At 47.1% G+C, this 27,831-nt stretch overlaps 1 protein-coding gene across 8 annotated transcripts in view; it reads right to left on the minus strand.

Annotated features, from left to right (window-relative positions):
• NCAM1 (neural cell adhesion molecule 1) overlaps positions 1 to 27,831 on the minus strand; it is a 149,830-nt gene that overhangs the window by 37,643 nt on the left and 84,356 nt on the right. For 3 of the 8 annotated variants that reach the window (XM_040616093.1, XM_040616091.1, XM_040616094.1), the window contains exons 2-16: positions 25,572 to 25,646; positions 23,857 to 24,075; positions 22,978 to 23,121; positions 21,961 to 22,098; positions 21,342 to 21,459; positions 19,791 to 19,960; positions 18,802 to 18,944; positions 12,862 to 12,891; positions 8,261 to 8,411; positions 7,495 to 7,679; positions 7,083 to 7,179; positions 6,143 to 6,313; positions 4,835 to 4,966; positions 3,605 to 3,619; positions 2,196 to 2,246 (exon numbers count right to left, since the gene is read on the minus strand). In XM_040616093.1, the coding sequence (XP_040472027.1) occupies positions 2,196 to 2,246; positions 3,605 to 3,619; positions 4,835 to 4,966; positions 6,143 to 6,313; positions 7,083 to 7,179; positions 7,495 to 7,679; positions 8,261 to 8,411; positions 12,862 to 12,891; positions 18,802 to 18,944; positions 19,791 to 19,960; positions 21,342 to 21,459; positions 21,961 to 22,098; positions 22,978 to 23,121; positions 23,857 to 24,075; positions 25,572 to 25,646 (1,839 nt within the window). The remainder of the gene's footprint in view (positions 1 to 2,195; positions 2,247 to 3,604; positions 3,620 to 4,834; positions 4,967 to 6,142; positions 6,314 to 7,082; positions 7,180 to 7,494; positions 7,680 to 8,260; positions 8,412 to 12,861; positions 12,892 to 18,801; positions 18,945 to 19,790; positions 19,961 to 21,341; positions 21,460 to 21,960; positions 22,099 to 22,977; positions 23,122 to 23,856; positions 24,076 to 25,571; positions 25,647 to 27,831) is intronic. The other 5 variants (XM_040616097.1, XM_040616092.1, XM_040616095.1 and 2 more) reach the window with 2 other exon arrangements.

Consider the following 27,831-nt stretch of genomic DNA (forward strand, 5'->3'; position numbering starts at 1 on the left):
CCTTTTCCTCCCACGGTGGTATCTGTGCTGCTGGTGTGAGGGGGGAACAGGACAGGCCCTCACACAATTTGCAGCCTAAGTCTGATTATGCAGATTGAAAAAAAAAAAAAAAAAAAAGATGAAACTGGGTATAAAGAAATGAGTTTTCTTCCACAGCTCCAGAACGTGTCTCAGTAACAGGCTTAGGGAAGCACAAGCCATTCCCTGCTGATCACTTCAGCATCTTCTGCTCTATTTAGCTGAGAAACCAAACTTTTTATTTGCTGTGCTAAGTGGATTTCAGGAAACTCAGCTTCGCACCACAGGAGCTGAGCATACCCCATGAGATGTCCCCAGGAATGGAACACAAACTGATCAGAAATCTTAATGGCAAAGGCCAGTGACAACAACGAGGTTTCACACCGGCAGGGTCTCACTCTACATCTCTCTCCTTAATCTCTCTCCTTCCGTGAGTCCAGCAGACCTGGGAGCTGCCTGCGGCTCTTCTCCGTCCCGGAAATCAAACTTACGCTTATCGGTAGTTGCTCTACCAGAAGATTTAGTTTTCATTCAGGGGGAAAAAAGAAAATTAAAAAAAGAACAGGTCTGTATATACACACACAGAAAAGAAGGAAAGCACCCAAGGATGTTAGGCAGGCTGCACCACACTCGGTGAGGAGATGCATGCAGAGCAAAGTGGCACAAAGACAACAGCCTCTGCTACCATACTCACTCTCTGCTAAACAGGAGGTGGGTGCAGCAGTACTTGCTAAAGAAAGAGAAAGGAAGGTGAGGAGGGGAGTTGATTCCTGTAAAATACTGTCAAAGGACAGAAACTTAAAAACCAAATTGCTAAGATTTTGTCAGATCAAGCCTTTCTGGACATGGAGCTCAAGCAGAGTAAACACACTTTGCCAGACCCGTGTTTTGGATGCACTGTGAGTTCTGGCTTTAAACCACCTTTCTTGTAACACAGACACACCACTGCTCACCAGTGTTCCCAGTTCAACCCAGTGCCGTTTGGGGCCAGCAGAGATGCTGGCCAGCACTGTGTGTATGGCAGCACAACACAGTCTGCGTGGCTACTGTTTTGGGGAAGGCTATTGCTAACTCCTACGGCCACTTTAGAACCTGGTGGAATTTCGGGATTATTTTCATGTTGTTCTGTTGGTTTGGTTTTTTTGGTGGCTTTTTTTGTTTGTTTGTTTATTTTACATGAAGATATTTTGATATCAAAACCAAACACCACACACACACACACACACACACACACTCGTGGTTTATCAACAGCAGGAAACAGCTGGGGCTCAAAAAGGAACCATTCACAAGGTCTGCGTGCAGCCTTTGTTCGTCTTCAGATTTATAAGGAAAAGGAAATGCAGAAATCCAGCAAATTGTTGGGATGAAAATACAAACTCAGGTCGAGTTAGACAGATATCCTCCCAACCCCACAATTTTCATCTGTGCTAGTATACTACATCATTCTCACTAATTACTTGGGCCTTCATGTGCCTCCAACAAGAAAGAAAGTACTGTTTGCTTATTGAGGGAAAAAAAATAATAACCAAAATAACTACAGACATCCCAGCAGGCATTAACAATGGTGTCCGTTTTCACGTTCAATTAGAAACTTTAAACAATCGGGCAAGGAAAACTAGTTGCTTTGGTTAGTTTGAAAATGCAGCCTTGGCTGGTATCCAAACACAGATTTTATATTCTTTCCTGTAAAATTTCTGAAACATTTCTGTGATCTTCAAATCACACCAGATTAGGGGACACACAGCTTCTTCCTGATTTTGACTTTGCCCACAAACAGGTAATATTGTGAGACTGGGATTCCAGCACAGATGAAAAAAGGCATTTCTGTCGTGCCAACAATCTCTTCACCACTGCTGCAACCAAGTTCATGATCTCAGACAGGCTTCGAGAACCCCAGAGAGCAGAGAAAGAATGAGAGAACCGAATGCTCAGAAGGACCACAGCTGCAAGGCAGAAATGTGCTTGAAGGAGCATCAGCAGAATTTAATTTGCAAATGGAAAAAATATTACAGCCCACAAAGAAGAGAAAAAGAACTGGAACTTACCCTACAAGGAAGCAGAGTTAAGGACTACAGACTGATGGATAGCTAATTGCCACATCAAAAAAAAAAAAAAAAAAAAAAGCAAAAAAAAAACTCTACTAGAAGCATGTTTTAACGTTCTTCAAAGCCACGTACCTGTCCCCAAGTGATGAACATGAGGCTTGGCAGACAGATCTGTCGATGTGGCTGAAACAAAGCTTTTAATGTTCTTTTTCCTCTCTTCTTAATTGGATCTTTTCCCTTTTCCTGTGGTACTGATCTGCACAGAGACTGAATACCTAAGCCCTTATCTCCCTTGTGTATTGCTGACCACATCCAGTTTGGGCCCACCAAGTCATTTGCCTGATAGTTACAATACTAACCACAATCAACCTGATGTAAGGGATATATTAATTCTACTGAAATTAACAGGCTCCAAACAATTTTAGGCAACAGACTGCACCTATGTTCTGGAATCATGTCTCCTGGCTGACTCTTTGTAACCACTGCAATTTGCAATTCTGTCTATCCATCTGTCCATTCCTCCACCCACTTTGACTATTGATTCACTCACCCTGTTAGTGATCCACTAAGTCCAAGCTTTCATAAAAAAAACCAAAAACCGACAAAACAAAAAACCACAACCAAACAAAACCCACACTTTCCTTTTTTTACTTCAGCTTCAAAAATCTCAAAGAATGTGACAGCAGCTTCATAAAGCTTGCCCATGCAGTCTTGGGAATAACAAGAGTTCACCACAAGGACACATACTTTAATAAACAGAATAATGCTCACTTAGATAAAGAGGTTTCTTTTAGCTGCCGTTGATTAACTCTGATGTGAAATGCACAAAGCTGTGGAGCACACAACGTTTCGCTGAACCCAACTGACAATTAAACACACCCAGCACATCTCTCTAACTCATTTTACATTGGGAAGGGGGAAACATGCATTTTTTATTTAGTATGAGGGTCACTTACTTATTTGTGTATACAACCTACACAAGTGCTGGAAGACTGTCCACAGACTACTAATGGTAAAAAGTGGCCAAAACCATGACTTTTTTCTTAAAGTTTTTGCTTCCAAAATTGTGAAATTATTTCAAAATTCTGAAGTTTTTGGTTGGCTCTTAATTGGTCTGAACCAGACCTGCAGTTTAGCTAAAACTTTCTACTGTTTTCCTTTTTTTTTTTTTCCCCCTGAATTATCTCTATTTCATTAAAATTTGAGAATTTTTTAAGCCATTCATAAACACAAAGCCTTCCATTACTCCACTCTGTAGTCAGCAAGCTATTATTAGACAACCACTAAGTTAAATATTTGAATTGCATGCTTTACAATAAATACAAAGATGTTAACCCTTAATTCTGTTCTAAACAAAGCAGCATTACCCATCGTAGGGTGACTATTCTAGTGTCAGTCTTGTTAGGAAATGGACAGTACCAGTTCATTTCTAGAGAGCCTGAGAGGAAAAAGGTACTAGATTAAAAGCTAATGTTATGTATGTTAGAGGAAGACTCTAGAAATGTAAAAAGAGAGTGAAAGAAATGCAGAGAGGCACTTACGTGAGTGAGGGATGCCTGCAGTTTTTCCATGGATGGAACACAGACAAAAAGAAAATACAGAGATAGACGCACAAAAAAAAAATAACATGTAGAAGAGGTGAGAAGGGGAGCTAGAGAACATGGAGCTGGAAAATCAAAATACCACCAGCTGCCTGAAATCCAACCCTAGGGAGCGGGATCGGTCACGCTGGACATGGGTTGTGAGGGCTGGCGTACTGCACAGGGCTGGGACTCCCGCACAGCACGGCACGTTTACTGCCCCGTGTGCTCAGCAGTCCTGACGAGGCACAAAAATCACGACCATGCACAGCTCACAGCACCCCAAAGCATGCACAGGCACGCGCTAGGATATTGCTGGCTCTGAATTCGGGAGGTCCCGCACAGTGGTTTCCGAAGAGCTACAGAACAGGTACACCAGTACGGGTGCGACGGTGGGAGGAACGGGCTGCAGATGTAAACGCAAGGAGAAGGGGAAAGAGCAGCCCCCGGGGCTGCGGGCAGTTCAACGGATACCAATACTTGGATGAGGCTGTGTACAAGGATAAGAGACCACCTCTCCCCTGCCTGCTTTTGTCACATCTCCCCTACCCACTCTGTGCTTTTGTTCCCCTCTTTCTCTCCTTCCTGCCTTGAATAACTCCCTCGCTTTTAACCCTTGCCTCTTTTGATCCTGGTTGAAACGGGGGGGAAAGCGTTGGCCCAGAGCAGAGCATCCTGCCATCGGAGTGGAAGATCACCCAAGTAAAGTGGACAAGAGGCTGTGGAAATCACCTTACGTGCTGCAGGGGCATCTTAAGGCGGTGATTTGCAGGGCAACCCCCCTTCCACAGCTCACGGCCAGTCCTGTGCTGAACCTCTTAATTTCTGATTTGCAAAAACCCTGCCTTGCAACGATGGCATTACACCCTCTATGACCGATGCCCTTCTCAGCTCACTGCTTTTCTTACTGAAACTCTCCACAGCATAGCCCCTTCCCTTCGACAACACAGAGTTTATACTAGTAACGCAGGGCACTAACTAGCGCAAATAAAATAGTTCCTCTGCCTCCTACCTTCAAAGAAGATTTTTAATTAGTGATGAAATTCACTACGATCAAAAAGCACAACAAAAACAAAGGGTGCAGCAAGGTCTGCAAGAGAAGAAGGTGTCAGCCATGCATGGCAGAGATTCCCTGGAAAGATGCAAGGAAAGAGAGCCAGAGAGGCAGAGGGAGGATACGGTTTTACTTACGAACTGGTTGTGTCTTGAAGTCGGAGGGCAGGCTGATCTCACCCACGCCCTTGCCGTTGACCGCAGACAGTCTCACAGAGTAGGTTGTTTCAGGCTTCAGGCCAGTGATAGTGATCATGCCCTCCACATTTGCTGTTGCAGAGACAAGGGAGGAAAAGCAAAGACAGGCTCAGGCTTTAGGTCACCAGTAAATGCCGTGTTTCTATCACATACTTGTGCCACCCCCCCCCACGTAACAGAGCGCTCTCCTGGGCCCAGCCTCACGCAAACAGTGCGGACCAAGAGAAAGGTCAGAGCTGGCAGCGGGGTGTCAGCCAGCTGCCGAGGCACAGCCTCTCTCGAGGGGATGCAGCGGAGTTCCTGCTCCACACCAGAGGCCATCAGCCAAGGAGCCTCCTGAACAAAGCTCTTCAAGACCGCTGTCGTGTGGGGCTCTGGCTGTAGTAGACGTACCACCCAGGACTGCTCATCTCTTGGGCTGCACGACTCAACCGAAAGCAAAGCCCTTAGCAGGAGCAAACCCCATCTCTCTCCTTTAACAATCTCTAAGGAGGCCAGACACTACGTAAGACATGGAAAGAAACGGCTGTGGGGTCATCATGACATGAAGACAGAAAGAAGCACTCGTTTTCCTGCACAGACACGAAAGGAGAAATGAGAAAAATAAACCTGGCTCTAGCTAAGACCACCTCACTCCAATGGGGACTAGAATAACCATCCCGGCTCCAGCCAGGGCTGGCGGTGGAAGAGTCAGCTCTGAAACAGAACTCTGTTCTTCACAGTTCTCCTGAATCAAAATTTCTTTTGTTTACTGGACTTGAGGAGGCATTTTAAGCAGTGCGTATTCCTACAGGTTGCTCTAACAAGACAGGGTGTAACGGCAGTTAGACTCGCTTCTGGAATAGGCGGATTTGTGTTCCAAGGGACAGGGAAGGGGACCTGAAGGGGCTGACAGGGAAGGCTTGATGCTGCAGGACGCACAGCACCGCCAGCCAGCCTCGTCCCATGCTGGGCACGGGGTTCTTCACCTTGCTCAGACAGGCTGGTGCGAGCAAGGGACACAGGGACGTGCGGTGCTGCAACACGCACGCTACAGGCGGAGAAGCTGGTGCCCTGTCACACACCGGGAGCTACCAGTGCAGCAGAGCCCTCATGTCCAGCTGGGAATTCACAGTGTCACTGCAAAGGCAACTTTTAAGAACTTGCCTGGAGCCTTAATATAGGAGCTGAAACTGCAAAGCTACGGAACGCTCCGCTCGGGCTTTGAGACACGGGTGGGGGTGGTAACGCCTTGTTTTGTCACCCTACCTTCCTCGGCATCATACAGCCTCGAGTGCCACTCCCCCTCGCCCAGGGCCCTCCACTCCGCTTTGTACTTGAGGATGGGCACCCCGCCGGTAGCTTCAGGCTCATCGAACTCCACCTGGGCAGTACTGGAATAGGGCTCCACTCTGTCAATGGAAGGAGAGGACGGAGTATCTGGGGGAGGAAGGGGAAACAACCAGTGATACGGAAGACGGCGAGAAACAAGCTCCAGCGGCAAAGAAAACAGAAAACTGGGAATATCAAACACACCCTTGTCACGGCCTCACGAAGGAGAGGAGAATGGTCGGCCTGAGGCTCCCTCAGGAGGGAAGACTGGTAGGAGGCCTTTTAAGAACGCCGATTAGGCAGTGCAGAGACCTTCACCTTGTCTCTCCTCTCAGAGGCCAGAGACTTATAGTACCTTCCTCAACCACAGCAGAGCAGCGAGAGCATCCCCGAGGCTGTTCTGTCCCTGCAGCCCAGCAGCTTGCCCATTCCTAAATCCCTCTCTCTGGCAGCCCCGAGAGGACACCCGAGGCGCTCCCAGCCTGTCAGGCAGTCAGACACCAGGTGCCTCCGGCTGGTACGGAGCGCTCGGCGGTCTCTAGTTTGTGCACTGTTAGGGGTATGTTGCTGATTCCGAGAAGCAGGCGTGCACACATCGGCACACGTGCGATGGCCGTCAGAAATCAGAGATCACCGCGCTGTTATAAGCCTACTGGAAGCGCGGAGAGGAACGAGAGCCTTCAGAAACAAGGAGACAGAGATACGGAGGATCTTTTTATCTACAACCCCATCCCAATGCAAAAATCGATGAACGGTCTCTTGGAAAGCAGACGCTGGCTCTCCTGCTGCCCCACCAACACAAACTAGCAAAGGTCACTGTCACCTCAGCTCAAGGGTGGCACACGCTTTTCCTGATCTCCCTGCCTGGGATGCTCACCTGCCTGCACAAGAATGAACTCTGAGGACTCCTGGCCAATGCGGTTCACAGCAGTGCAGTTATAGTTCCCAAAGTCATTTTCAGAGTCTGGTGTCACCTGTGGAAGGAATGAAGGCTCATGCTCGGATCAGAAATCCCTTTTCACTCTGCATTTTGCCGGGGAGAGAAGCCGCCACAAAGCGCGCGTGCGGAGGGGAGAGCTGCGCTGGGCTGAAAGTCAAAGGCGAGGAGGGGGGGCGCCTCCTTTACCTGATTTTCTTAGCACTTACGTGCCAGAAACACCACACACAACTTCTGGTCTACCAATAGGGTGCTCTGGCAAAAGGCTTAACGCCTTCAGCATCAGGACCATAAATGATTCGATAGCACTGAGCCCTCCTGGCTGCCTTCTCCCCTCCCTGCTTCTCCTCACCTCCAGATAGCTGGCTGACGGAGTGTTGTAGATCTTGATGTTGCTGTAGTTTGAGCTGGGAAGCAGCTGCCCATCCCGGAACCAGGAGATGACAGCACTGGGGTAAGCAAACACCTCACAGGTGATGTTCACTTGATTCCCCTCCCAGGTATAGACAGCCACAGGGCCCTGAAGCTTGGGGGCATCTGAAAGACAGACACATTTGTGAAGGCAATTTGAGCCAGAAAGTCTCCTGAAGTAGCCCAGTCAGCCTCACTTTAAGGATCTCTTGGCTGGGGTCCACGTTAATGGGGAGAAGGGAATCCAATATAGGAGATGGGGACTGTCTTCTCACGCAGGGGGACGGGGTGGTGTCTTTTGCTGAAGGATACAAGGAGGAAACCTGCTCAGTCCCAAAGGCTGCTCCGAACAGTGTGGGAGGAGGAGCAGACAGCACGCTCCGCATCTAGGGAAGTGCGTACCAGAAATTCGAACTCTGATGCGCCCAGCAAGCGGGACCGCGGTAGATTCGTGGCCCGTGACCTTCCCAAGGTGCAACAGTATCCCAGCTGGAGACACCAGAGCAAACACTCGCATGGATGCGCACAGCAATATCTCCAACAAAATTATTTCAGACTGAGCTGCTTCCCATGCCCTCTACCTAAACAACACACATCCCCGCAGCCGTAGGTGCCTCAGTCTCATCCTCATCCCAGGAAAAAGAAATCCAAACAGTTCCCACTCTAAACACACGAACACCCTCCCCGCCCCATCCTCCACTTCTTACACTGCACTTCAAGATACATGGCCTGGGAGTCCTGCCCGATGGTGTTGCTGGCTGTGCATACATATTCTCCGGCATCTGTGTACTGAATTTCTTTGAGAGTCAGGGACGACACCCGGGCATGGCTACGTACTATGATGCGCCCATCCAGGGTCTGGCAGGAAAGGAAAAGAGAGTTAGAGGCTGAGCTCTGAGCCTGTGGCGCAGACTGAAGGGATGGGAACAAATGCAAGTCTACCTCACACCGACCCTCCAGCGCTCAGCGCTTCGGAAGCGATCACCTGAGGTCAGGTGAAACCACGGGCACAGAGAGGCATTTCCGAAAGCAGCAAGAAGATCCCTTGTCACACAGTGCCAACCACAGTTATTCAAAGCACTCAGGGAAAGGGGAAAAAAAATAAACCAAGGACCAAAGTATCAGAAGCTACTACATGTCTAGAGGACAGCTGGAGAGCATCAAGCTCCTTCCCAGAATGAGAACTGTAGGGATCCAGCTCTGCTTAACAATTTTTGCCAGCACGCTCCTGTAGAAAACCTCCCCGATGGCTACGGTGTTTCTGCTCAGAGAATTCAGGCCCTCCTCTCCTCCCTCTGATACCTGTTTTATTTCCATGTCCTTGAAACGGCCTCAATAAGAAACGATCCAGACCTCAGAGCTGAGCCAGAAAAAATGAAAGCTCAGAACTTTTCGTCTGAACATTCACTGAAAAGAGCAAGATACAGTGAGGAGGGCAAGAAAACTGTGACCCTTTCAGAGACAACCCTGCTTCAAGGTCTTGTGACCTTCAGAAAATTCTAGAGCAATCTCCATTGGTTCTTTGCCAGCGTAGAAATTGCTCCCACATGCAAAAGAGCGTGGAGAGGTCAATGACAGAGACAAAGACTGTAAAATTCAGGCTACCATCTGCTCAAAGGGATTGCAGCCACCAGCAATCCCCTCCCCGTAAGTATTTTTCCCCCTGTCCGATTTGTGACCAGAGCCCAAGTGCTCTCTTAATACACGAAGCACACAAGGGCACGGACCCCCCCCTCGCCCTGGTGCCTGCGCAAGCTCTTGGTCCTTGCGCTTCAGCTTGGAAGCTCCAAAGCACCAAGTCTCTCACCTAGTTTCCAAAGTGGCACAAGCACAAGCAAATATGTTAGGTAACCTCATGGCTGTGCCTGCTGCTGCAGCCTGCCACCCTTAATGCAATTAATGCTCCAAGAGCATTAATTTTCATGGGAAATACAGGACAAGTACTGAGATTACGAGTAAAACCGCTGAGGACACCGAACAGCCAAACGCACTGAGCTGTAGCACCAAGCACACCTCTGGTATCTCAAGCGGTCGCATCCTCCAGGCCTGAAGCCCCTTCCTGTTCTGAGCTAGTGGTCTCAGTCTCCAAGACCGACGACGTTTCTAACAAGTGAATGTGATGATGTCTGTTAGCTCTGAGTATCAGTTCATTTGAGCTAGTCAAATTCCACATGCACGGCAACAGTATCTTTTTTCCACGCGAACAGTTAAGGCCATTCTTCTCTCTTCTACTCTGCACGCAGGTCTGCTGCGATCCCTGACCCCTGCCACAAGCTACGAACCCCGCTCCTCCTCCTGTGCTTGGTCCCTTGTGTTGCTGGGAACGGTTCTTTATCCCACGTGCATGGGACGCTGTGTGCCTCCTTCCCCAGAACCACAGAAGGATCCCTTAAGAAGACATTAGTCCGCTGTGGTAACTTATACGATTAAATTCTGCTTTTATTTTTCTTCACTGGCTGACTGTACTGTTACCCTTCTGCCTGACTTGTGATTTACCTCCAAAACCCAGCTCACTTCTGAAACTACTGCAGTAGGATCTGCAAACATCAAGACTCCAGACCTGCAAGGTTCCCAGCTGCTTGTAGCTCATGAGTTGGGTGAATATTCTAAACACTTGTCTGTGACCCCGTCAGCTGGCAAAAGGATAAACACGGCAAAACAGCAGCACGTGATCATTACAGCAAAGGTAATTTTACATCCAGTGTCACATGCCTTTTACTCCCTTTGTCAAAAACTGATACAAACAAAGGAGTGCTAGGCAGTCATGGTAAAATCGTAACTTTACAAGCGATGCAACCGACTCTGAAGATGAAGCTCTTAATGTTTCTTAATGCAAAAGGCACAAGTAAAGAAAAAGAAAGATCAGGGAAAAAAAACTCCAAGGAAGAGAAAAATGCCTGCTCAAAAAAGCACACTACTAGTTTTCTTTATTCATATCTCAGACCATCAGATGCTAACTACCCCTAGCTGTTAGAGACATAAGATAGCTAGAAACTTGTGAGCCAGAGGTAGACAGTTGTAATCCCTTTTCTTAGCCTCTTTGATTTCAAGGATTTGGGATAAAAAACCCGCTTCATAGTAATGGGGAGACAACCTACGGGGCCCAGGCAGCAACTCATGCCGTAGCAACCGCCACTCTACGGAAAAGGGTACGGTGGTTCTCTCCTTTGCCAATTACTACAACTTATCCCGAGGTACCTGCGGGTGTTCTCCAAGTCCTGACAATGCCGCGTGGCACACGGTCACTGCGCCCAAAGCTGCCCCAGATTTCAACACTTCAGTGCCGGAGGGGAAGAGGAGAGACAAGCAGGAAAGGCATTTACCCCTCTTCCTCCACCTCCTGCACTTGTCAGTCCTTTCACAAACAAGTATCCATGACTTAATTTCACGCAGTTGTATCTCCTCCCCCACAGCGGACACCACTACACAGAGCACCGGGAAACCCCGGCCACAGCTCCAAACCCACGAAGGGGGATGACTGGTCTCTCCCAGCTCTGGGCTCACGCTGCACTAACCAGAACTCATCTACGCTCTGGATATTTGCAAGGTTCCACTAATTCCCAGTCACCAGAAAGGCATCGCCAGTTTGTGGTGTAACAGTGGTGCAGTTTTGCTTGTAACTCTGTTTTTTAGCATCTATTGGTGATAATGGGGGGGGGTGGGGTGTGTGTGTGTGTTAGCATACGCTGCTAATACGGCTTTCAACAATTCTCCAGTATATGCAGGACCCGAACAGTGAACTGGGACGTTACGGGCCGTGCACAGTAAGCAGAGCTGACTGTAGTTTAGAGGAAGAAGCAGCCAGCTGTAACTGTGCCTCCAAAGCAAGGACAGCAAGATTTAACACCCACGTATGCTGCTGCGACTGCACTCGGAGTCTTCCTTACTTCAGCTACCGCACGAGCAGCCGTGAAACACGTACTGCCAGGCGCTCCCGCAGCGTCCCCAGAACTGAACGCGCTGCTGGAAGACCCCATGGTGGCTGGTTTAAAGATTTGTCTACACAGGCTGCAACAACAAGCTTCAACAACATTCTCACAGAACCCCCACCCGGATATTTTAAGACACAGACACAGCAAGAAATGTAGAGGCAGCAAGCTTAATAGTATTAGCGTTCATATTAATGAAAAGCTTGAGACAGAGAGCACAGTGAAAACACTGCGGGGGGGGGGGGGTGTGTGCACAGACAGACGGAGACAACTATAACGGGAATTAACATGAGGCCTGAAGAGATGCAACTACTCAAATTCCAAATTCTTCAATGCAAACTGGTCTGAATATCCGATGCCTTCACTTGCCACAATTCATCTATCCCAACAGATTAGGCTGAAGGAGGAAGGGGCAGCACCTTCTCGGCCCCATATGACACCAAGGTGGATGGTGCTTAAGGTAGAGGTTCACTTAGTTTAGGCCACACTAGCCTCTGCTTTAAGACAGCTTAAAAATAATAAAAAAAAATCAGGATACCCAAAGCCTCCACAAAGCTGATCCCAAAGGTAGAAACATGAGTCACCCAGCTCTGGTAGCTAATTTTGTTGTCTACCTGACCCCTATTATTTGCTTGGAAACATAGCAAGAATGCTACAAAATCAGGTGTGCATAAAGCTAAGTTGTTATTATTACTTTTTAAATACAACATTGAATGTGAAATAAAACAGCAACAAACCATACTTGCACCAAACTGAGTTACTGCATTATCCCACACGCCCTCACCGACCCTTGCAAATCAAAGGCAAATAATAATCTAGCAATTTGGAGTGTTTTCTGGAGAAATTTAAGTTATGAAAGATTTATCTGCATTGATTGTGAAATGGAACATGATGCAGTTGTCCTTTAAGAGAAGGTCAAACTTAAGGAGTACCATGAGCAAACAGATGAGTTGGCTGGAGCAGAAGAGGCTATCTTTGGAAAAAAAATACTTTTTCAGAATACATGCTGTTGCTGATTCTTAGAACTCCAGAAGAAGATATGATTTAAACTGGTAGCACAGAAGAAAACAGTGAAAGCAGTATTTGTTAGATTTTTCCATTTGCTTTTATTTTTAATTCTTTTTTTTTTTTAAGGCGACAACCAGAGTTACTCACTCCCAACACAACTAGTTTGCTCATCCAAAAACGCATTACTACATGCCAAGCAACTTCTAACTCTATAAGCTCTTTCTTTTACGTATTGGTACTTAATTTGTTCGTATTATTAATACTGGTTTAGTTGGTGTGGTTACTGGACTAGAGATTTGTTAATCTCTAATGCTTTAAAAAACCAAAACCAAGAAACTAAGAAGTTTGCTAAAGGTCTGGTAATCTTATACCTCTTGTTTCTCGGGCCGGGTCCATGAAGCCTGGAGAGAACAGATATAGAACACAACAACAACAGAAAAAAAGCAATAAAAGTTTATCAAAGGTTGCTTTTACGTATCATAGTGTATGCACCACATTGCGTTCTATGCACATGCAGGCTCCAAGTTGTATCTCTCATGTGTGTGGGGTGATCACAGTTTCCATTTCCCAATATAACCTCAATTTAGATTTGCATTCAAAATTTCATATCCTAGAAATTGGTCTTAAAGTGATTAAAGGAAAGCTAATGATAACTGAAGACTGCCTCTGTTTTTACATATCGAGTGACTATTTCCCTTGCCACATCTCACCATTTCTAGAAACCTGTTCCCAGCGTACTGGGGAAGTGATTCCCATGACGTAGGTCACTACATTGCAAAGGTAAGTTATGGAACTGGTTTTCTGACACTGGTTTGTTAGCCACCCACACACACTGATTAACATTAAGGCTCATATCATTAATGCAATCATGCATTTGTACACGTTTTCACATGCATTCTGTGCCAGGAGTAGGGGACCTTGAGCTGCACGCATTGGAACAGTGCGTCCACCCGGGACGGGAGACGGCAGGGCAGAACCTTGTACTGCCAGTTGCTGATGTCCAGCTCATTACTGAGGGATGTGGGCACCCTTAGTGGGCTTGGGACAACCGAACAACAGGCATCAGTGAAACATGCACAAACCTCACCAACAAACATACACTTCCCACTCAGGGAAAGCCACCAACAGTGTGGACCATATTCACTGCGGATCAGAAAGACCAAAGCTGCCGGGTTCCGTTTCCCCTCTACGATTTATCTTTCAAATATTTTTCTTCTGGTCTCTATTTCAACTGGATCCGTTTCAGTTCAGGAGTCAAAAATCACCTGCTAATATCACAGCCATGATGGCAGTATTGAACGCGAGGCACAAGCATTGCTGGCGTGTGGATGTAACAGCGTACACGAGAGCGACAGTACAGAAATGGAGATGAAAGCTTAGGAAATGAGAATAAAAAAAGCACAGGATTGCTTCCACAGTGCTTCTAGTGAACACTGTGAGACTGAAGTAGCAACATATGGTACAGACAGCCTCATTTTAAAACATCCTTGATAAAAGGGAGTTATTTGCTTGTAATTAGAGGTCTGAGGTGATGCTACCTGAAAAGAAGCTCACCGACACCTGCACGGGCTAGGGTACCCCCATCATCTGATCCTTTCTGTGCACATATATCCTGCTCTGCACAAGTTCATTGGAAGCCGAAGAGGCAACTGTGAGAATTCTGCACAACCCCCTTCTGATGTACCATTCCCTGTACCTGAACCAGGTTGGCCAGGGAACTGCCTCGCTTACACCCATGCCAGTCCCCTCCCAATACTGTACACTGTCTCTGTGGTGTCAGCACAGAGGGATTCAAAAAAACCCAACACACCAAAAACCAAATCAGAAAAACCTTACACAAACAAAACCCCTCCGAAAAAACCCTACCAAACCCAACCAAACAAAAAAAAGATGTCTTTTTATCCTTTGATAAAAAGTACCTGTCAACCTAAAGGAAGCCGAAGGAGGAGGAAAGCCTGTCCCCACACTCCCGGAGTTTGCTGTTTCTTTGTAATTGTGTTCAGGGTTGTGGGGAAAAAAAAAAAGGCAGAACCATATTCTCCATCCCGGAGAGTTTCATACTAACTCTCCTTCATCACAACAACAAAGAGACACAAACTCAAGTCAGCACCGTGCAGGGAACTGCCTCATGCATGCTGGTGTCTTCCCTTTGGGAGCAAGCTGTTCAATGGGAACATCTTCAGTTGCAGGAGAGTTCCTGGGAACTGCCAGGGTAGTTTACTCCCTGGATCACTGAATCCAAAGATATTCCCACGTACCTCTCATAAGATACAAAGTACAACACAGATTTAAGACAGGGAATTGTATTCAGGGTATATAGTCCACTTAAAAGAAGAAAACATCAGGAAATTAAACCTAAGTCAAATTTGGAAACGTTAGATCTGCTGCAGCACATCTTTGCTGAAGGTATTACAATGCTCATTTGCATTAGCAGAATATTTGGCTCTTCTCTATTTTGTATTTCACCTTTTCTTTTTTTTCCTTTTTTTTTTTTTAATTATTTCACTGCTAAATTTGACCTAGTGTGAGCTGTGCAAGCAAACGAGTTCCTCTCATCTTCTGGCTATTCCACCCTAGCACGCTGTTGCAACACTGGCAACCCGACGCTTCTGTCCTAGCAAAGAGGCACTCCTTACCTTGCTGGAATTCAGTCGTGTTGTTTTCATCTAAAGATTTCTAAACTCAAAACAACTTCTCTACTTGCTTTAGCTGCCAACACCGCAGAGTTGATAGAGGCTACTGGTCAGTAACAGTAACCCAGAAAATAAGTGGAAGGATGCACTGGATGGTTTTCAGTGCAGCCTAATGCAGCGGTGTAATTCACCTGCCAGAGGGGTGACCGAAAAGTCACCTGTTAAAGGACACCAGTCACCTGCTAAGGGCGGCCCTCGAACCCTGATCCATTCAGAAGTCATACTTCCCTATTTTCCCAGTTTAGGAACAGGGAACCTTGTGGGACAGCACTGGTGGACAAGGCCACTTCACAAGTTAAACTGTAGCTAGGATAAAGGAGGAAGAATACCGGAGACGATCTCTTCCTCGGTTCTTTGATTCCTCTATTCTGGTCAGACAATGTCCACTTTATTTCTGACTTGCCGTAGGGAAAACGGTAACGTGACGCAGGTCTTGACAGCCAGCGTGGGAGGCCGGGCAGCAGCACCGAGTGAGACCTGACACAGACACACCTGCAGGCAGCCCTGGCAAGGTGACAAACACCTGCCTAACCGCATCGCCGCTGCTGCTCCCCTTCCTCCCCCGCTGAGCTATCCTGCTGGGCAAGAAACCCGGGACTGCCCCCGCAACTGCTTCCTCCAGGCGCGTGTGAGGGCCGTTAGCAACTGCCTCCTCCAAGTCTGACGGGAAACACGCTCGCCCCTGCGCTACAACTGTAAAAAACCTGCATTGACCAACACACAACAGGTGGAAACTGTGTTTACTGATTCAGTTAGATTCTATGGGAGCAACAGAAGAAATGTCTCTTAAAAGGGCACGAATGATACTGAAGGTGGTGGGCAGTATGGCATGCTGGCCGCATCAGCCTTACATCTGGCATCATTCAAAGAGCAAGCATTCCTCCTCCCTACAACGGCACCGCAGTAAATACTTGCAGAAAGACAAAGCCAAACCATTTCAAATCGTCATGCTGATGACTCTCCAGGTGCCTTAGTTCTTGGTATGTTCTGCAGTAGCAATGGACAGGAATCTCAGACTGATGGGGCAAAAGTTCCTCCTTAAGTAGCATGTTCCTACACTCACAACAGAAGTAAACCAAATATAAGCAGTCTTTTAAAATACGTATTTTTCATTTTACATGCGCTCTCTGCAAGGCAGAAGAATGCAAGCTGCCGGCTTACTAGGAAGATGAAGCTTCTACCATGCCAGGATCTGGAGGGCTGGTCTGCTCAGCGGTGTTGGCGTACAGCTGTTAACCACCTGGTGCTGCTCCAGCACAGTCACAAGCACTTACCTTGGCAGACCATCCCCAAAGCAAAAGATCGTTTGACCAAGGGGCGCCACGTTATGTGGGCACGGCCAGAGGGAGGAGGATCTTTTGCTGGGCACGCTAGGGTATCAGCAGGCAGGAGCGCGGGGGAACGCTGAAACAGTCGTGACATTGTCAGCTGAGGCTTCTGGGCTGTAGCGCTGCCCGCCCCTCGTTCACACCTCAGACTACCTCTGCTCGTGGGCAAAGACTGAGCGGGGAAAAAACCTTTAAGCCAAAGAGGGGTTTTTTTGTTTGTTTAATTGTGGGTTTGAGTAGGTTTTTCTGAAGTACCAGATGTTCACAGGAGTTAAGACACCTCTAGACCTTTTGTAATCATACTTCAGTCCAGATTTTTAAAGTAAACAACATATAGCAAGACAAATGCCTCCAAGTACCTAAAACTTATTCAAAAGTAGGGCTTGATAATTTAAAAATAGTATTGTTTGTCCCACATCAAAGACCACCCATTTCCCTGTGCTACCCTGAGACAGCAAGTGGATAGTAAACTGAATACACGCACTTGGTGATACAAGTAGTAGAATGTTTATGAGAGCTATTTTGCCCTGAGGATTTACCGGACTTCTGTACCATTCACCTAACCTTGCAGCACAAGATAGGGAATGGGAGAAAGTAAAAAAAAAACAACACACACACACACACACAAATAAATCCTGCCTAGAAAGTGCATGGTACATGATAAAAAAATCTTTGCCCTGAAGGTTTGAACTGGTACATGAGACACATGGTAGTACCTCAAACCTTTGACTTCCCCCTCATCTATAGAAGAAACTACTGGAGTATTAACATTTTGCTGAATGTTGATCATCAGCTTAACAGCATCAAGCAGGAGATATGAATGTCTCAAAAATGGTTAGCAGTTTTGCCACTGAGATCTTGTTAGTTTAACTGGGCTGGACAGACGGGACTCTCAGCAAACAGGCTCTCCTACCAACTTCTACTTGATTTAGTGTAATTTCAAATTTTATATTCTTCTCCCTGTCAAAGCTCTTTTCCATGGCTGCAATCCAAACTCCACTAGAGCACTTAGTTCCCTCCTACCATCCTCCAAGACGGAGGCAAAACCATCAATAATCTCACCCTGTCACGCTGCAGCGAGAGCCCAAGCCAACGACTTTTGAAGGCAATGGAGATCTCCCTCTAAACGCTACAGGGACTTACACTAGCCCTCAAATCCAAACGGTGTTAAGAAAGAATTAAGGCTGAAAAACTCTGGCACCCCGACTAGTAAGTTACACATGAACGACATGGTGAAGAGCTGACATTACAGAAGCAATTAAAAATGTTCATTTAGGGGGCTGTAGTGCAGAATGGCAGCTGTGTGGATGGCTGGCAGTGGCTACCTCTGTGGCTTTAAGACCTTCACAGTTTACCAGCTTCACATTGAGTCAGAACCCCCAGTAGGTCCCAGTTAGCTGAGCCTTGACCACCCTGTTATTAGAAGATGATTAATAAGCAACAACTCCTTACTCCAACTTTTGTTGTTCCAACTTCTTTGGCTCTAACCTATGCCTCCTGATCATCCTATGCAACTATTATGAAATATCTACAGAATTACAGCACATCCTAATCTAATCTAGTAACTGGGAATTGTGGCAAAGACATAAGAAAACAACAGCGCTCTTTTTTAAAAGAAAAACTGCTAATTATTTTTGCCTTTTAAGAAGAAAATGGTATTGACATGATCAACAAAACAGGTGAACACAAAGGCAGCCAGGCTTTTGTGCTTCTGATACATGCAGTATTCGAATACAATACAGAAGGGCAAGAAGGAATTAACAGGCTCATTTTGGTCCACTGCATCTTTCAAAGATAGTAGCCCACCCCTCTCCACCTGCCACCCTCCAGATCATTTCATCACCTTGATGACAGCACGGACAACACCGGAATCGGTGCTCATTCCCACCTCTCGGCTTAGAAACAGGCGAGACAAACCCTTCCACAAGCTTCCTGCAACTGCGGGTCCCTTTGGACACTCCTCTGAGAAGCGTCGAGGGCCTGCTGCTTTTCAAGTTAATCCAACTCAGAGCGATACCAGCAGGAATTGAAAAGCATATCCTCAGCTGCTATAAACTGAGATGGCTCCTGGACACGAGGACACCTACGGCATTGCTTCAGCTGCGGCTCTGACCCCTTAGCGGGCAGTCTGTGCAGGACCACACGTGCTCGCGCTACGGAGAGGGGGATCACCGTGATTTCCATGTGCAGCTGCGTGCGGCTGTCATGCATTCTGGATCAGCAGAGGCAGGCAGGCACAAGCTGCACTGATCCCAGCAAATTAAGACCACAGTTTTGGGGAGGGTTATACCTTCTCTTCATTGCTGATGTTCCGGGTGGAAGTTCTCCAAGTGATGGAAGGGATTGGGTCCCCAGAAGCCTCACAGGTCAGCGTTATCTGATCCTCCAGCTCCATGGCTGTTTTATTCTCCACATAGGTGATTTTGGGTTTTGCTGAAAAGAAAAAGCAACCTTCATTGAGTTGATGCTCAAAATGAAGCTTGCCTGTCAACAGCAACATTTGAAACAAGCAGCACTGGGAAAAAACTGGCACAAGTTTACTGCCAAATGGGGAAGGGAGCAGTGACATTTGAGAAGAGGGTACCTCCTTGCAGAACTAGAAAACCTCTTCTACATGTGATTAGAGCTGAGGCTCGTCAGAGGACCAGAATATGTCTGCAGTAGAGCCCATTTACCAGTGTACAAATGATCAGTCCCTGGGATTATGAGCTAAGTCTTCCACCTCGCTGTCTACTTTCTCTGCCCCAAATTAGCCTTTTGATAAGCAGCTTTGCCAAGTGGTTGCAGAGGGATGGGACAGAATTATATTCCTTAACACTTCCAGATTCACGGAAGGTAGGAAAGCTGCTGACTGATTCCCGCAGGCCTGAGGTCATTCATACAGCGGTGGGGTGGAGTTCACCCCCCCATCCAGGTTATAGAAAGTCCCACTGAAGTGGCTAAAGCCCTCCTTAATAGCAGCTCTGGTTGGATTAGGATCCAGCCCTCTGGGCCTGGAAGATGTTTCAAATAACGTGTGAATCCTACAGCACCGCCTGCACAGGACTGAATTTCTTCTGTCAGAGAAGCAGCAGAATGGAGTTGGCATCTGTTTCAGGCACATACGCAGATGTGTTGTCTAGCGTGATGGCAGAGGAGCACAGCATTACTTGGGAACAAAGCACCTCTGGATAAGCCACATCAGGAGTTAGCTGGGGTAAGTAGTTACTTCCAGCTTGCACTAGTGAGCTACCAATAGCCAGCTGGATTGGAAAGGGGGGATGGGAAAAGCATGTTTACCAAAGACTTTGAGATGAATGGTGGCATCCTGCTCGCCAGCCTTGTTCTCAGCAATGCAGACGTATTCTGCTTCGTCACTCTTATCCACCTTCTTGATGATGAGCTCAGACCCATCGTAGTTAAAACTGTATTTCTCTTCATCATCGACCTCTTCTATGGGCTCTCCATCCCTGCAGGGCACAAAGCACACTGGCTGTGCTGGGGAGCAGAAGCAATCAGAGGCTATTTGTTAATTCTAGAATGGCGTGACTACACTGACACCCCTCAGGTTGAGGGGGACCACCACCTTTTCCTTCTCCTATGGGCTACAAATCTTTTTTAAATTATTTTTCATTTTTGATCTATTCCTAATTCCTCCTGCTTCAGGGCTCCTGGCAGCTAAACCTCTCACCTCCTGACACACATTGTAGCCTGCACATCATCGCACAGAGAAGCTGCGGATGCCCCATCCCTGGAAGTGTTCAAGGACAGGCTGGATGGAGCTTTGAGCAACCTGATCTAGTGGAAGGTGTCCCTGCCCATGACAGGGGGGTGGAACCTTTGAAGTCCCTTGAAGGTCCCTTCCAACCCAAACCATTCTATGGTTCTATACGCAGGAGCTATAAATACCACTGAAGGTGACTTCTGTCCTTGCATATCAAGGCAGTATTCCAAGTTGTCGTCAGCTTTTTCAACATTACAGCTTGTCCTTGTAACGCTCACCAAAGGCTAGGCAATTTCCAGAAGAGCACACCTCAAGTCTGTATCACTGCCTGACAGTGAAATTTAAACCCGATGGAATGAAGAGGAAGACTTCAGATGTGGATCTTCTGGCATGACAAATGCAAGTTACAGCATCCACTTTCGCCTAAGTTTCCCCACCAGTGCAGATGACAATAAACTGACCACGGGACAGCATGAAGCTTCACCTCTATTTGCAGCTTGACAAAGGATGCGATGGGTCAGTAAAAAAAAATGCTATTTTTACTGTTATTCTTGGTTTTTCCAGGAAGCGGTACTGGTTTTGGCTAGGATAGAGTTAATTTTCTTCACAATAGCTCATATGGTGCTACGCTTTGGGTCTGTGACCAAAACAGCATTGATAACACGAGGATGTTTCAGCTCTTGCTGAACAGCATACACACAATGGGCTTTGTCTCTCACCCTGCCCTGCCTGCGAGGGGATACAGCGGGGACAGCTGACCTGCTGATGGGAAGTAGGAAATTTATTCCTTATTTTGTTTTGCTTGCATGCACAGCTTTTTAAAAAATTTATTCTAAACTGTCTTCACTGCAACCAATGAGTTTTTGGATTTTACCCTTCTGATTCTCTTCCCTACCCCACTTGAGGGACATGTAGCGAGTGGCTGTGTGGTACTCCGCTGCCTACTGGGGTTAACCCACAACAGAAGCGAACTGCAATTCCATTGTGAGGCCAATCTTTCTCCTGTGAGAAAAATGAATTAATCTGACTCCAGTTAAAATGCTGCTTTCCCTCCAGCCTGGTTTTCCAGGCCTTGGTGAAAACATCCATGCTCACACACAACCGGGACATTGCACACAGCATCTTACTTTGTCCACGTCATGGTTGGCTCAGGAAAGCCATCAGCATCACACGCTAAGGTGACAGACTGGCTGAGGTTGGCAGTGGCATTCATAGTGCTCTGTCTGGCGCGCACAGAAGGAGGTACTAGAAGAGAAGGAATCGACATTCAAGTTAGGAAGGAGGGAAGATGTGAGTGAGAGCGAGCCCTGAAAGGCTCACTGTAAATCTCTGCCATACACACAGGTGTCACGAGTAATTCAAACCCTTCTGTCATCACCTGCAGGTTTCCACCAGCAGGTTTGATGTACGAGCTCTCCAAAGCCATCGGCTCAGGGAAGGCAGGGCAGGGGGTGGGGAGACGCAGAAAATCGGTATTGTGGACAAAACCACTTGCAAGTCCCAACAAGATCAATACCTCACTCGAAGTCATGAGACACTTAAGGTTTCTCTTGACATGAGACTCTCCTATAAACATCTGATAAGCACTCAGTCAATTTCATGGACATTTTTATTTGACACCGCAGAGAAAAATTAGCAAGGTGGTGGTGGATTGAGTGTGAATCTAAAGAAACGTTTCCATCAGCAGCCTGGAGTGCGGGTGCTACATACCCTGCCCCTGTACTAGCCTCAGCCTAAGCTGCTCACCGTTGACGATGACCTGAATGTCTTTGAAGTTGATCTCTCCACGAGCCAGGATCCGGCCCTCGCAGCGGTATATCCCTTCATCCGTTTTTTTGATTCCCCGGATCTGCAGGTAGTTGTTGGACAGGACTATAAATCGAACTGGAAAAAAAACAAAAGGAAGGTTCATCAAAGGATCCTCAGGAAAGCTCACTGCAGGTAACAGGTTCTTCTCCACTCCTTGTCCCTTCTGGGCTGAGACAAGGCTTAGCGCGACAAAATTTCCCTTTCCATCACTTAATGGAGATGCTGCTGGAACTGGATCCGACACGGCCAAGAAAAAAGCCTGATGTGGCTTAGCAGGCAAACTGCTCGGGTGCTTTATACTGCAAGCACGCACCGAGAGATAAACCAATAAATATACACACACAGACAGGTTTATATTGAATTACTATCAGACAAGAAGCAAACTGAAACTTGCCCCTCTTGCCCAAGGGTGGCAGAGTTCCAGTCTTACTACAGTTGCCTTGTGCCTGCAACAAGCAGATGTGGGAAACCCAGCTGAGGCACCAACGCTCCGCTAGAGTCAGGGGTCTGGAGCCCCCTCTGCCAGTAAAATGCCCCTCTGGGCATGACAGTTGGAGTGTTTTCAAAGAAAAGGAAAGATCCTTGCAAGGAGCTTTTAGCCCCTTTTCCTTAGGAAGGCTGGAGAGTGTCACAACGTGCAGCTTTTCCCTCTGATGGCATTTTTTTCATCTGAAAAGTTTTTCTAGCATTCCCTGGCTTATTACAGCATCAAAGCCCGACGGGCATTTCTGTGGGAACGTTATTGCTCTGCTGTTGCCAAACCAGAGCACCCTGAATAACTAAACTCACATCCTAAGATCTGGTGTTGGGTACAAATTGTTCCTCTCTGCCCTTGTGACCACCATCATTTTGTTCTCCTGAACATCCTGGATGAGCATAATTTGAGCCCTGGTGGGAGATGGACATTTGACCCCCCTCGAATGGACAAGCACCAAGACACCTCCTGTGCCTTACCATCTTTTTTTAGGATAACATCCCTGCCTTTGTGTTTCCAGATGATGGTAGGAGGCAGTGAGCTGACCACATCACACACAATCACAGCATCATCCCCTTCCTTGAATTCCTGCGGAGTAGGAGCATTCTTGAACATCAGCTTTTCTGAAAATAATGGAAGGAGAAAGTCACTGCAGCTTTCTCGGCTGTGCTCCCCAGCTGAGGAAAGCAAAGCAACCCCAGAGGAGACGTTCTCTAGGGTTCTTCCTGTTCCCGAGGGGAGGACAAGGGTGTGCATGATGCCACGCACCGCACCGCACCGCAGCAAGCCCGTTTTCCAGCCCTGCCTCCCAGGCTTATCAGTGGGCCGACTCAACACTCTACCCAGCCCGCCAGTTTGTCCACACCGCACAGGAGATGTGAACTCGGAACTGCTCAGCTGCCCGGCAGGAAGGGGAGGAAGCCGCTATCACGGCCCCGCTGGGCAACACGCTGGCGGCTGCTTATAACCCTTCTGCATGTGTGACCCTCTTGGTGGAACGCTACCCTTATCTCACGGCACATCTGTCACCCGCGAACGCTGAGCTCTCTGCTGACGCCTCCCAGATATACAATGTGCTGGAATCTTCTCCTTCCACCCCTTGCTCTCCTGTCTTTCAGAAGAATGTAAGCAGCAGACGTGCTGGTAATGCCCCGACAGGCCAAGGTCCGCTCCCACGTACCCCTCAGAACCAAGCAAGGAGAAGGCTGCATCTTCTCAACATCCCCTTTCTTTTCACCCTCCTTCTTCCCCTTTAAAAACAGCCTTTTCTAGGAAGGTGAAACGGTTGCCCCCCTAATCGTGCCTCATGTATACGTGCAAAGCAGACCAGAAAAACAGCCTCGGAGACGCTCTCTTACGGAAAATTTTCACATTGACGGTGGCCTCGGAGTCTCCCTCCTCCACGCTACTGACAACACATTTATAGATGCCAGCATCATCGATGTTGGCGTTGTAGATGGTGAGGGTGGAGGAGAAGTCATCGTTTCGCACCACTGAGATGCGCTGCTGGTTCGGCGTCAGCTTCTCACCATTAGGAGAAAACCAGGAAATGTCTTTGTATTTGGCCTCCCCTGCCACTAGGGACAATAAAAGAAAAGAGCAAATTGAAATGAGTTCCCAACACATCTGCAAGGAGGGAATTAAACACAACCAGTAGCACTATGCGGAAGACTGACCCAGGGGAAGGGCTTCTGTACCTGAGAAGCAAGCAAAGAAAACTCTCTCTCACAGCACTGTGAATGGTCAGCTGCTGTCCTGCAAAAATGGTGTTAGGGTGGGTTTATAATCTAAAGGGGTACACACATCTCAGCGCAGACCGGCCTTCTGTGCATTCCGAGGTCCCATGTCCCAGTCCCTCCGCTATGCAGATCAGCCCCAGAAATGTCTTCCTGCTTCAGTTCCGTCACGTTTTCAATAACTACCTGGACCTGCAGGCTGGGCTACTGTGCATACCAGAACGGTGACACTGCTGTAGAGCAGTTCTGGCGCTGATCAGCTTAAACCTCCTGCTGCATCCAGCGTTAATCAGAAGTGTTATTAAGTGGTTCCACCCTGTCGCTTGCAGCTCCCATCTCTGCATTCCTCAGTGTGGCTTTGTTATTTGGGACAAACACCTATTATTGGAGGGGCTTTAATTGATCCCACAGTTTGCCAATCACGAGTATCATCACAGCAGCACTTGCTCAGAGTATACTTTCATTATTAAAGCACTAGCATTAACAAGTTATTCTGCAGTTGAGCACTCCTGGATCAGATGACCTCATTACTTGTCCCAGTCAATACGGTCCTGAGGAAGCGTGGTCCTTGCATGGCATTTTGCTCCCAGAGCTCACCACAGCGCCTGTTTGCAACCTGTCACGCTCCAGAACACTATCGTGTCAGTGCTCCAGCATACTGAGTCCTCCCATTAGGAACCAGGCCAGCTGCTTTCAGGAGAAGCTCTCAAGAAGGCATGGGGATGCTGATTTGGAAAATGCCATAAAATTGTAGGACCCGCTTTAGGGCACACGGATTGTGTCAGCACTGCAGCACACTGTGCGGGAGAACAGCCTGGGGTAGTTGGTGGCCTGAACAAACAGTAAATTGTGTCACAAGAGATGTAGGGTTTCAGCAGCATTTAAATCCTTAGTTGCAGAGGTACCAACTCTCGAGTCACCTAGCGCTGCCATTACTGCTGTTAGTACTCAATTAGAGAAGTAATTTGAAAAAGCAGAACCTTAATTCTAAATTCAATACATTAAGGAGCCGTGGAACGATGCAAGGTGCCATTGTTGTGGCTGTTGCTCAGGCTTAGAGACGACGCCTCAGTACCTGTTTTTCTCATTTTAAAATCCATCTGCTGGAGCTGCCTTCCACTGCCAGCTCTCAAAGGAGAATGCTTTTACTGTTTCCAGTAAACAGCATGTGTCGCCTTTGCTGCTCTGTCTTACAAATCATAAGGGCATAGGAGAAAGAAAGAGCAAGACATCTTGCAGCTAGACCTGGCACTGGAGCTTTTATCCCAAAGTTAATACATTGATTGACCTTCCCAGCACACCCAGATAGACACCTGATGCCACAAGCCATCACTCACCTTGACATAAGAAGAACTTAGATTCTCCAACACTGATCTCCCCCTGGCTTGGAACAATGTCCACTTGTAGAGAGGCTGGAAAAGAAACGAGCGTGCAGAATATGGTTAGACAATAGGAGTGGTCTTCACCAAAAAAAGCTCTGCCAGCCTCCCAACCCCCGTGGCTCCTTTACTCATCCCATGGGTGAGCACAGGGTGAGGCATTCTGGGCTTCATGAGCATTGCTCTTCATCAGTATTTATTTGCATGTACAGCACCGGGGACCCCTAAGGACACAAAAGAAGTTGCTAACTGTTCAGAGCTGCTTCCAGCCCTTTATAAAACACACAGAAGGACACAGAAAGGGCTGATTTGCATTCAGACCTGCAACACTAGGAAGCACGCTTAGTGTGCACAGCAGAACATCAAGCAGTCCGTCAGGACTCTGGATTCGAACAGGAACTGGCTCACAGGCCTATCCTGGCAGCAAATATAAATTATCTTTGGTTTGGAAACGTCTTGTTTCTCTGTGCGATACCAGACACAGACAAGCTCCAGTTACCAACCATCACAAATGCAGAGTGGAAGTCACTGGCATACTCTGGGTCCTTGATCTTCTACTCTGATCTTCCAGTCAGAAACCCAGTCCAAACAGCCAGCAAACTGGAGGTGTTTATGGCAGACGGAGCACACCTGGATTCGGAAGGAAACTTCCTCCAGCATGTGCTGGCAAGGACCGCTGACAGCCTGTGTTTCTGCCTTCACAGCCCTGGCTGAGACCCGCTTCCAAGTTCATCCAGGCACGTTCCACCTAACTCCCCCCTACTGCGGAGATGAAAATATTGGCAATGCTTTGGTCTCCTCCGCTGCCTTCTGGCGGAGTATCACCGGTGCTTTGGCTTTTATGTTAGTGGGGTTTAGGTGTTGTTTTCTTGACTTTTTGTTTATTTTTAAGTAAGAGACTGAAGGTGTTTTGGCAGCAGAGACGGAGCAGATGTTTCATGGACCTGAGTGAAGCATCTATTACATGCTTGTCTGGAATTGAGGGAGTCTGGAGTCAGTGAAAGATACCGTACCTTCTGCGCTCCCTACAACTGCATCCAGCACAGCCTCAAAAGGAATAATTTAAAAATAATCCAAGTTAGACAATAATTCTGGAGAGAGTATTTGAGGATACTGTTGCTGAAAGAAATCAAAACGATTCTCAGACACTTTCCATCTCCCTTTGGACATCTTCAACTCATGGGTCCTGTCTGAAGGTACTCTCACCTTCCTTGTACTTTTCAATGAAGTATACGTTGCCCTTCTAGCTCCTGCATTCAGCCTGTTTTATTTCTGGGTAATCTCATTTCTCTCAACTATACTACTTTAATGTAATTCAATCCCAAACAGAACTGCAAGTACGAAGAGCCAAATATAATAAAAGGCTAAAGGTTTATTAGATTCAGTGCAGTGAGGACTAAACAGCCTACTTCTACAGGCTCGTTTTTGTTGTTGTTTTTCTACAAAGCTTTCCAACGCTTAAATTTCACATTTGGATCTGTATTCTGGGGTGCTTTTCCTGGGAAGCTCTCTGCTGTGAGGAATGAGTGCAAAGGTACTACAGAGATCTTAAATGGCTCAAACCCAGACCTCTGAGCTCCTCCAGACCAGATTCCTGCTTTGCAGTACTATCTAAAGCATCTATCCTCCTGCATTACAATGGAACTAGATCTGAGCACAGACAATATTTACAAACTCAGTTAACGTCTTTGGGCAGCAGCTACAGCAATGTGCAAGTGATGCAAATATCCAGAACGACATTATAGTAGTTTCTACTACGAACACTCCAGAAGCTGGGGGCATCAGCAAAAGACAAGCACTTTTTAGTAATGGGGTCTTTTTAGAGTGTTTTCGAATTATCAATTAAACTGCCTTTCATGATCTTCGCTTTGGCATGTGAGTGATGGCTCCTGTTTAGAAATTCAATTTACAGAACCAAGAATCCTTAGTCTCACCTAAATGAGAACAATTTAGAACATTTAGAGCTCCTGGGTGAAAACTTAAATGTTTCTTAAAGTTCAGGGGCTCCAGAAATTGCTGCTGTAAAAGCCTTCTCATCTTCACTCGGGAAGTAAAAAAGAAAAACCAACACTGGCAACAGAGTCTTAAAGTTCAGGTTTTGAAGCTGTATTTAGATACCTAAATTAAAAGTTGGGCTTTCAAGAACAACCAGCCTCTCTGAGCAGCTCTCCAAGAAGTAGGGCAACTCTCCTAACCGAATACCCTAAGCACAGCTTAA

Source organism: Falco naumanni, chromosome 16, assembly GCF_017639655.2.
Source record: "Falco naumanni isolate bFalNau1 chromosome 16, bFalNau1.pat, whole genome shotgun sequence".
Taxonomy (NCBI): domain Eukaryota; kingdom Metazoa; phylum Chordata; class Aves; order Falconiformes; family Falconidae; genus Falco; species Falco naumanni.